The sequence below is a fragment of the Melospiza georgiana genome, chromosome 4, assembly GCF_028018845.1.
Source record: "Melospiza georgiana isolate bMelGeo1 chromosome 4, bMelGeo1.pri, whole genome shotgun sequence".
Lineage (NCBI taxonomy): Eukaryota > Metazoa > Chordata > Aves > Passeriformes > Passerellidae > Melospiza > Melospiza georgiana.
The window spans coordinates 72,773,210-72,784,269 of record NC_080433.1 but is presented as its reverse complement, the minus strand read 5'-3'; the positions used below and the strand labels follow the sequence as shown (position 1 = coordinate 72,784,269).

At 42.2% G+C, this 11,060-nt stretch overlaps 1 protein-coding gene across 1 annotated transcript; it reads left to right on the top strand.

Annotated features, from left to right (window-relative positions):
• The first annotated feature begins 402 nt into the window (after positions 1–402).
• Positions 403–8,371, top strand: RERGL (RERG like). Its single transcript, XM_058022740.1, has 5 exons — positions 403–471; positions 601–657; positions 3,836–3,909; positions 4,953–5,101; positions 6,231–8,371. The coding sequence occupies exons 1-5, from the start codon at positions 420–422 to the stop codon at positions 6,511–6,513; spliced, it is 615 nt and encodes a 204-aa protein (XP_057878723.1). The 5' UTR covers positions 403–419; the 3' UTR covers positions 6,514–8,371.
• Positions 8,372–11,060: the final 2,689 nt, after the last annotated feature.

The window sequence follows — 11,060 nt, the reverse complement described above, 5'->3', positions numbered from 1 at the left end:
TTTTTTTTAAATTTAGGGGTTTTTTTCGTCCGGTTTTTCTCTTTTTGGTTGTGGGGAGTGTTTTGGTTTTTGTTTTTTTTTCGTCTTTTGTGTTTTTTCCTGTTTTCCTTCCCCCTCATCCCCGGAGCGCACCAGGAGGAGGAGGAGGAAGAGGAGGAGGAGGAGGGGGAGGAAGGCGCCCCTCACAAAGTTGGCGCGGCCGGGGGGCACAGGAGGAGGAGGAAGGCGCCCCTCACAAAGTTGGCGCGGCCGGGGGGCACCGGAGGGGTGAAGGAGGAGGAGGAGGAGGAGGAAGGCGCCTCTGAGAACCCTCGGGAGCTGCACGTCCCCGGCGGGAGGAGGCGGGCAGAGCTGAGGGCTGCGGGGCGGCGTCGCCCGAGGCGCTTTAAAGGCGCGCAGGCGGCGGCGGCGGCGGCGCCATGGGCGAGGTGAAGGTGGCCGTGCTGGGCGGCAGCGGGGCCGGCAAATCGGGTAAGGGTGAAGGGGGGGAAGCAGGGAATGGATGGGGTTTGGTGCAGGGGGAGGAGAGGCCCCGCTGATCCCGGGTTTGATAGTCCCGGCTCTGCTAATCCTGATCCTGGCTCTGCTTCCCTCACGCAGCGCTGGCGGTGCGATTCCTGACCCGGCGATTCATCGGAGAGTACGCGTCCGGAGCCGGTGAGCGCACCGAGGGAGGGATGGAGGGATGGAAGGGATGGATGGAGGGACAGACAGAGGCAGGGAGGGAGGGATGGATGGAGGGATAGAGGAAGGAATGGAGGGATGGATGGATGGAAGGATAGATAGAGGGATGGATGGAGAGATGGATGGAGAGATAGATGGAGGCAGAGATGGAGGAATAGATGGAAGGATGGAGGCAGGGATGGAGGGATAGAGGGAGGAATGGAGGCAAGGATAGATGGAAGGATAGAGGGATGGATGGAGGGATAGGTGGAGGAATGGAGGCAGGGTTAGATGGAAGGATAGAGGGATGGATGGAGGAATGGATGGAGGGATAGGTGGAGGAACGGAGGCAGGGATAGATGGAAGGATGAAGGGAGGAATGGAAGGATGGAGGTTTTTCCCCTGGGGAGAGCTAGCGCTAGATGTACGTTGATACAAATACGTGACAGAAACTGCGTTTAGGGGGAGGCAATGGCTCAGAGCTAAGACAGTGCAGTGTTATGTGAAAAAGTGCCTGAAAAGAAATGATGAGCAAAGAGGGTGGTAGTGCTGATATTCAAATAGCATAATTAATTAGTCTGACCGCCAAACTGCCAAAAAACTCACTTCTTTTTCAAACTAAAACAATGCATCACATCTTTTTTATCTGTCTTATTGAAACCTGTAAAACTCATGCTCTTTCACAAATCTATACTTTGGTTTGCCTATCCTGAAAGTAAAGATTTAAACAGCAAAGCACAGAGTGCATTTCAGAAGCACTGCTTCCAAAAAAGCAGATATAAGTGCTTAAGTGGTAGAAAGTGGAGTAGCATTTCTTGCTTACAGCTGCTCTCAACAATATCCCATTACTTCTACTGTGAACTGTAAAGTTTTTTCCTGACGAGGCGTTGTGAGTGTTTTTTCCCCTTGTGGCTCCCCAAGCGCTGATTTGATGGAGGATTTGGGTGTGGTAGAACTTTGCAGGGAGATGGGAATTCCCTCTCTGTTATGGGTGGGGGTCCTGCTGGGGTGTGAGCCCTGGGGAAAAGGGAAGGGGTGAGTTGGGGGGAGATGGCTGCTCTCACAGCAGCTGGGAAGGGGAAGAGAGCCGGGCTGAGAGTGGGGTATGGTCAGCTTGATCAAAGAGAGCAAAGAAATATGCTAAAAAAACCCAAAACAAGACCTGTTCTACCGAATATCCCCTCCTCGGCTGCAGGGCATGTTCAGATTGTTTATCAGCACGGGGGGGGGGGGTAATCAAAGCATTCACGAGATCCCCCAGTGAGGCAGGAGGGTGCTGCTTTGGTGGCTTTGAGGAAAACCTGGCTGGTCACGGGATTAAATATCACTTTGGTGCCATTCTGCCACTTTCATTAAGGCACTTCTAAATCTAGGAAGGTGGCAGAGCAGGACTTGAACTTTTACACCCCTGCTGGAAATACTGTTCAGCTGAATCACAAATAACTCTGGAAGTGTTGCTGCCAACCCAGCTGATGTGGCAGAAATCCCAAAACTTAACAAGGACCAGAGATTGCCCTCCTCTACCTCACTCTCCCTGCTAAAGTAAAAGATTCTCTCCATACTTTTTCTTCCCCTTCCCACAGGAATCAGGGTAGCTTCTAAGGATCTGTAAGTAACAAAGAGAAAAGAAGCACTAAGCTGAATTGTATAGAATATATCCAAATGAACTTATTCTGAAGGAAGAGCTACAATTGTTCATGTGTGCTCTGCCATTATTTGTTATTATACAAACATAAAGTGAGCAGACACTTTGTGTCCCAGCTGGCTGCTCTAGGTCTAAGCTACCACATAAAAAATTACGTGCTCTGTGTGTGTTCCAAACCACCTACAACCAAAACCAGGTTCTGTTCCCAGCCTCCAGTACTGCAAGTCCTGTAAAAGGCATGTCAAACCCCCAGAACATTTTCATTTTTTAACAAATGATTGTTGGAAGATGAGTTTAGCACTGTTTCTAGAGATGAGGAAAGTGGTATTAGGGGTGGTAAAATAAAGATCATGCCACCATTAGTGGAGCCAAAATAATAATAATTAAAAGTTTGTTTAATTAAGGAAACAAGCAAAGGGCTGTAGATTTTGTACCCTGAGATGCTTGGGACTGATAGTTTATCATCAGATGAATTCTTAAGATGAGCATGAGGAATGCTGAAGATGCTGAGTTCCAGAGATCACTGAGCTATCCCTCATTACACAGTTTTAAGCGTGTTTTCTGTACTGTCAACACCAATTCTTGTCCCTGTAGCTCAGAAAATGACAAATCACAGTGTAGAAAGGCTGTTGGCAACCACAAACTGCTTACACTTGCTCACAACATCCTGCTGCTTTAAATAGTAGTGATGGTGTGTCTGCAGTTGAGTTCCCAGTGCTGGTGGAGAGTCCTAAATCTGAGACACTGCAGAAATATTTTTGGACTAGATCCTAAGGACATGGTCCTGTAAATACTCTTGGTCTAATGCTGCCTGGTATGAGAACGCTTAAAGCACCAGAAGCCATGGTAAATAAATATTATTGCTAATAACACTTCTGTGCAGAATCAGAGCTGCACATTTGATAATCCTGAGCCCTGGTATCAAGCTGAATGGTGATCAGCATTTAGCTGATTGTGAGGATTGTGAATTCCACTCACCTCTGTTTTGAAAGAGGAAAAGCAGAGTCTGAAACTATTCACTTACCAAGACTTTGATGGGAGCACCACAGAGAATGGTGTTGGTCTGCCTGAGGGGTTGACTGGTGCAAAATTCAATAGGTTTGTTTCCAATGTGTGTTCAGAAAAAAAGGCAAACAACCAGTCATAAAAACCAAAACCACAAAGCAAACAAAAAACTTTCCCTAACAACCTTCCTTACCTTCAAAATAAACCAGCTCAGTGACAAAAAAAAAAAAATCTAAATGGCTTGAGAAACCAATCAAATAACCAGTATTCAGGGAATCCTCAGTATTATCAAATTTCCAAACAAAAACCCCTTCCCTAACAACCTTCCTCACCTGCAAAAAAAAAAAAAAAAAAAAAAACCAAACAGATTAGAGACAAAAGAATTCTAAATTTCTTGGGAAACCAATCAAATAACCAGTATTCAAGGAATCCTCAGTGTTATCAAATTTCACTCTTGCCTTTTCTTTTCACTGTCATTCCCAGTCAGTAACACTGATTCTCTTTGGATAATATCTATCTTAGAATGCATCTACACCAAACACTTGTGCCTGGATGGGAGGCAGATACACCTGGAAATTTATGACCCTTGTTCCCAGGTAAGTATTTAGCAGCAGGAAGAGGATAAAGAAAAGCTGTTCTTCATTACCTGTGTACTTGGTAAAAAGGGTCAAGGGGTTACAAAGTTTTAATTCCTGGAATTTGTGCCCGCTCTTTAGTGTTTTTTTTAAAGACTGAAATTTTATAGTTGCTGGGGCTTGGAACTAATGAGTACTTCCCCATTAGCAGGAGAGATTTTGGTTGCACATATTTGTGCTAGCACTCTCTGAGCTGTCTGGTCTCATTTTTTTTTCCTTAACAACAAGGCCTAACTTTGGCTGTTTAGCAAAGCAAGTAATTTTTTTTTTTTTCTGATTAGCTTCCAGTTTTCCATCTATTTTAGGTCCTATGGTCTTGCTAGCTGCTGCCAAGTCATGTGCAGGAATAAGCTAATTTTAAATAGTTTTGAAATGACACTCCTTTGCCTAATGGGACAGTTTAAAGCTGTTGCTTTCTGGAAATCAGAAGTGTGGCAGCTTCTTGGTGTGAAGAGGGTCAAGGATTAGTACAACCCTAATATCACTCAAGTGACTTTTGTCACTAGATTTATTAAACTCAACTGCAGATTGAAAGAAGATTTTTTTTTCCCCCCTAGCTCTTCAGAAATTTAACATATGGGTAATTAGTGTTTGAAATTTGAACAATTCAAAGAGGAAAGAAAAATGAAGAAAATCCTTAAGCTTACTGTAGTCAGAACATTAGGAACAAGCAAACCAGAGCTACAACTACAAAACACACAAATTTTGATGTCCTGTGTGTTTCACTCTCATGTAACCTTGCAGAATTTTAAGCAATGGCTGTAGAGGTTGTGGAATTTCACTGCTTAAACAAAGTGTAAATGTTTCATAATCAGTGATCCAAAGTGCCATTTTTGATATTGGGTATTTACAAGGTTTTGGAGCAGCACTATGCCAGTACCTAGACCTATTAAATATCTTCTGTAATGAAGGTTACCATGTTCTGGCATTCACAGCAGCAGAGAAAAGGCTCTGGAGTGGCAATAGTAACATTATTTTTCTGTGTTCTTTTGCACCTCTTTCAGCCCCAGCAGGGGAAGCTGTCCCTGGCAGATGAGCTGCACTGGGCTGATGGATTTATCATTGTCTATGACATCAGTGACAGAGCATCCTTTGCCTTTGCCAAGGCCCTGCTCTACAGGATCCGAGAGTCTCACATAGGAGTTTGTAAAAAGTAAGTGGCATTATTTATTTTTTTCCCCCTTAGCAGGACCCTTTTGTGAACTTGCAGGCTATCCTAGCAGCAATTAAAATCCAGCAGCAACAAAGTGATGTAACGCAATGCCAACAAGGCACCTGTGGGTAAAATGTGTGGCAAATTACAATCAATTTTACTGTATCCAAACCCAAGTACATTGGGATTTTTGTTTTTATTTCTTACAGAACTAGTATTTTAATTATTGCCATAAACATTTCTGCTGTGTTACACAGGTAAAAAAGCCTGGCACAGTCAGTCTGTGCTTTTACTTTCCCACTCCATTACCAATGGAGATGCACAAATGCAGAGGGTGAAGAAAAACATTTCCCACAATAAAGGAAAGTAATACCACAAATATCTCCTAAACTGCCTTTGGTGATGACCCCAGCATCATTTGTGCACATGGGTGACCATATGGAAAGAAAGAAAGCACTTAAAAAGAAAAATCACCAGAACTGCAGGTGTGAGTGTGGATGGGGGGATGGGGGTATGTATTCCTGCATCAGTCAGGTGAGGTGCTTTCTAAATAAAAGAGTGAAATCCCTTACCTTTATCAGAAGAGAAGTAAAAGCCCCATTTTTCTGTCTGTTTTACTGCTGACCTTTCTTAATTAAGGAAATATTAAGGAAGAAAAATAGTATTTTTCCTTAATTAAGGAAAAATTTCTAAAAGGAATGATTTTAGCAGAAGCCTGGAATTAGATTTCCTGTCTTTCTTTCTGAGTTATGCCACTGACCCTAATCTGTTTCTTGGACCTGCAAATGGAGATAATGATCAGGTTGCTTCTTCATGAAGTCCAGGTGCTGACAATATACTCAGCAGCACAGAGCATAAAAAAAGCAGTGGATTTAACAATACATTAAATCTTTGAGTAGAGAAAACAAAAACGAAAATCTACTGGTAGAGAACAGCTTGTCCGGAAAATCCTTTGACAAATGGAAAACTAGAATTCTTCCTGGCAGGGTGAGGGGTTTGGTTAGCTCATTATGGGTTATTTTGAAATGCCTGTTATACATACATACTTTTCACACACACTGAATTTTGCACAGCACATAACACAGCACTGCACATCCCTTTTCTCTGACTGGAACCTTTTTCATTTCAGGATGGTCGAGTCATCAGTATTTTTGGTTGGCAATAAACAGGATCTATGCCACATGAGGGAGGTTGGCTGGGATGAAGGACAGAAGCTGGCAATAGACAACAAGTGCCAATTCTGTGAACTGTCAGCAGCAGAGCACTATCAGGAGGTTGTGGCAATGTTCACCAAGGTGCTGAGGAACATCACTGCCAACTCCAAAGTGAAGGAGAAGAGACGATCAAGCGGCTCCAAGTCAATGGCCAAGTTGATCAACAATGTGTTTGGGAAGAGGAGGAAATCTGTGTAAGAGAGGGTTAGTCCTGAAGTTGGAACAAGCTGAAATAATGGAGCTGAGCTCTTGGGATTCACTGAATTTCCTCCAAAAGTCAATATGTGGAGGAGTAAGACAGTAGAAACCAAAGGTGGGAGACAGTAGGGTCTAGACCTGGAAGATCTGACCTTCTATTTCAGCTCTGCTGCAGATTTACTGCATAGGGCAGTGCCATTTAAACTGTGAGCTGCTCCAGAGGAGAGGTTTAGTCTGTATTTATTCAACACCAGCATGGTCTTGGATAGAGCTTCTAGGTGCAACTGAGGTATAAACAGATGTATAATTTCACAGATTCACTTCTATTGGAAAAGACCCTAAAGTCATCAAAACCAGCCATTAACCAAACACTACCAAATCTACCACTAAACCACACAATATCCAGTAAACTCAGTCTTGCTGATCAAAATCCTACTTCAGAATCATCAGTAGGTTTTTTTGTGTGTGTGCAAGAACATTTGCACTAAGAAAAGCAAAATACTGCAGGCTTCATTTGGTAGCGTATTTGTATTTAACTCAGGTTCTTGTGTGCCTTACACTTGCTGAAATTCATATGAATTCAATGCTTAGACACCAAGTCTACAAAAAGTATTTACCTGCAGAGCTGCCTTGCAGAGGCACCAGAAGTAGGGAAGCAGACAGATAAAGCAGTACTGTCTCCTGTTTCAGTATCTTTTTTTCTTTATTCCATGAGTGATGAGAGAAAGTGGAGAGGGTTGAGGAGTGTGGGAGCTGAAATGTTGGTGAAATGTTACTCAGTGAGCGCTGGGCTGTTTTGGCAAGGTGGTTGTTGAGTGATATAATTTTACAGCAAGGGCCAGCATAAGGCTTGGGTTCATCCCTTCCACAGAGCAGCTTTTGTCAGCTCCAACAAAAGTTTCATTAGCTGCAAGGTGGGTGTGACTGCTCAACCTCAGATGGCAGCAGCAGCTTGGAAGGCACATGGTAAGGAGCACAGGTTCTCCAGGATATCTGCCTGGATTTAAAGGTCAGCCTGCTGGTGAGACCTGTGCTCACAGAGAGAGTTTTCCTAATAACCAATGTCCTCACAGCTACTCATGGCTGTGGAATTGAAATGCCACAGAGAGAGCACCGAGTACCGCTGGTTACACTTTCAGATGTGGATATTAAACATCAGCTAGGTTTAAATGTGTTGGCAGTTGACATTCAGAGCTCTTACTCTGGACAGCTAAATAAGGGCTTAGCCCAGAGTGTTTGCAAGTGCTGTTCTCATACAGAAATTATGAAAGGGAAGTGATCTGAAGATGAATTGCTGCCTCCTACCCACTCAGGGGACAGCTGGGATTCAGTCTTTGTGGGATGCTGAGTTGGAGCCTACCTCTGCTCTGAAATTTTACCTGCATTGAAACTAAAAAGTTTCAGTTTTTATTTTTTTTTACTTTCAGTTTTTGAGTGTTCACCCTTAAGACAACATAAAAAGGTTTATATATAATCTTAGCAGTAAGGTTGTAAAATAGTACTAAAGCACATTTAATTGTGTTGACCAAAGATCACTTTTTTTAAGCAAAAGGTACTGCTTATTTCACTTGTTATAAGACTAAAAATATTGGAAATAGTTCTCAGTTGACAAGCACAGGGTTGCTTTGTTTTCCTGCAGATGCTGCTCTGCCATATCAGGAGCATTTAGAGTGTATGGTCAATATCTATGAGACTGAATGTGCAGATTACTCATATACACCCCTCAGATTCCCAGCCCACACAGGATTCCAGAACTACCAACGGAGTTGTAGCTTTACCTTGCTCTAGCAATGCCAGATTCCAGAACTCTTACTTGTATTTACTGTTCTGGTATTAAATAAACTGGATATAAGATGGATGTATTAATGATTTTTGTTTTGTTTTCCCTTTACTCTGGTATAAAGCTACAGAGTTTTGACTACTATAAAAGGGAAGCACTGTGCAGATCTGAAATTCAGACTAGAGAAGGTAGATCTGGGAGTCAGGCCCTTGCACCAAAGAGAAACTCTGGCTGCGTTTGCTGAGCACAATGAAGAAACCCTCACTACCTTTAAGCAGTGAAGAGAACCTTTTAAAATATTGCTTTATCCTTTAAAAATTAGTCAAAACAGCCACAGAGAGGCCAATTTGTTGTGTTCATATTCCTGGGAATGTGAGCTTTCAGATAGATGGAACCCATAGTCTTTTTTTGACTGTATGGAGTAAGTGGAGGAACAGAGAGTAGCGGTCACCTACAGGGCCATGAGTTCACCTGAAAACCACCTGAAACAGCTGGATCATCTAGAAACAGGATGATTAAGACTCAAGCACACTAAAACACCCAGCACAAAATTTGGTGTTCTCAGCATCAGGATTTCATTTCTCTTTCATTGCTGATAAGTGCAGATGAACAAGAATGCAGTATTTTAAAGCAAATACATATCCCTTTCTAAATGTATTTTTTAAATAACAGCTTATAAAAATACTTAAAAGGCTGATATATACATAAATATATATATATAATGTTTTGCTAAGTGTTCTTAGAGTTCTAACGGAGAAGGAAATATATTAACTGGCACAGCCACATTGCAGACAAGAAATTAACAAGAACCCTCTATATAAACAGTAAGTGATGTAAATGATGTCTGCTGCTCAGCCTTGACAGTGACATCACCCGGAGCATATCAGACTCATTAAGGAGTGTGGAAATGGAACTATTTGTGCTGTCACATATTGCTTCAGCACACAACCCCATCCTTTCTCACCAAAAGATTTTAAAATTGCTGTACAAGAATTAAAGGTTTCTTGCTGTCACACCTAGAAGTCCTTGTTTATGTGAACTTTCTAGTTTCAGTAGAATTTTGTCTGACAAAGGCACTCAGAATTGCTGTTCCTTCTCCCTGTCTTCAACTCATTTCTACTTTGGAAACAGTGACATAGAAGCAAAGAGATTCTACTGCAATATAAAGGTAATAGCCCCTGGCTCCCAACACTCTCTCAGAGAACTTTCAGGGCTTTTTCAAGCTCTTTCTCACTATAGTTTTGAAATAAACAATTTAGACCAACACCACCTCAACTCTTTTTCCTACTGTCTTGTCTGTATGCATTAAACTCTTTTAGAAAATCCCACTGAAATCATGTTCACAACAGGGCAGAGGGGAAAACATCCCAGGAAAACTTGGAGCATGACACTCCTGGAGAAAAGGAATAATGAAGTGCAGTGTTGAGTAGCCCAACCAAACATGCTGTACTCTGAAGACAAAATTAACTTTCATGGGCTTTTTAGTCCATTGCTAGAAGCTGATTTCTGAAGGGGTGGAGAGGAGAACACAGAGCCATGTGTGAAGAGCTGATGCTTTTCTCTCTGACTACACTGCTTTGAAGATGTCTGATGCTTGCTCTCTCCAGCTCTGAGGCAGAGAGAGGGATGGATGCTGTGGCCATTGGCTTGAATTGTTGGGATCCTTTCCCCAACAGCCAGACCCAAATCCCTCCATGGTATTTTCAGAGCCTACACTAAAAAGAAGAAGAATATGAAAACCACTGAAAGCAGAACTAAGGTGCAGTTAGCATCCAAGAGGATGCTAATTTTCCATCAGTATGCCTGTTGGAACAGGTGCTTTAGGCTAATGAGGTTTCATACATTGCTTATAGACAGAGGAACAAACTCCAGTTCTGATTCAGCTGGGAAGCAATCCTTGCCTGTCCACTCTCAAACAAGAAATACATTTAAAAAAATAAAAGAGAGAGAAATAAGCTACTAGAATAATCTAGATCAATAAGAAACTATATTATAAACCATGAAACCTCTATCTCCTGTCCATAGGAACACAAAGATCTCTTTATATCCTTAATGTGCCCACGGGGAATGAAAACAAGGGGAAGCCAAGTTTTGATGTGCACTTCAGGCAGTTTGAAAAGCAAAGCCTTTGTTTACATGCCTAAAAGTGCACCTGGGCACCTGTCACCTTGTATTGGGTTAAAACTTTGGTTTGGTATTTCCATAAAGAAGCAGTGTTGTAAATACCAAAGGCTTCTGTTGTGTTAGTTTGGATCCTTTCCTCCCATAACTGATATTATGTGAGACAGGCAGACTATTCTGGGCAGAAAGTTATTTTTAAACAGGCATTACTCTTTTCCAGAAACAGACTGTAAATTTCTGTCTTCTTTTAATTGCTTTACAAAGTAAATTGAGTCCCTCTGGTTATATAATTAATATCCACATTTAGCCCTATATATTTGACATGACGTGAGCCATTTCCTGCTACATTCATTTTTCAAGACTGGCTCTAGGAGTTCAGATAGGCATTTAATTACTGCTGAACTCTGGGAAATAGCCAAAGTTTTTCTAGGGAGGTGTCCTAACACTACTGAGAAACACATATCACAACCAAGATAATTGGAGAGGAGTGATCTCTCTGAGCAGGTCTTTCTCCTTGTTCACTCCTCCCCTCATACTGAGCAGTAAAGTGTCACCATATCTGTACTATGTAATGCATTTTACCACTTAAAGTAACTATAAAAGAAGTTGAAATGAAAATATCTGACCTTAAAACAGCCAGCGTTGT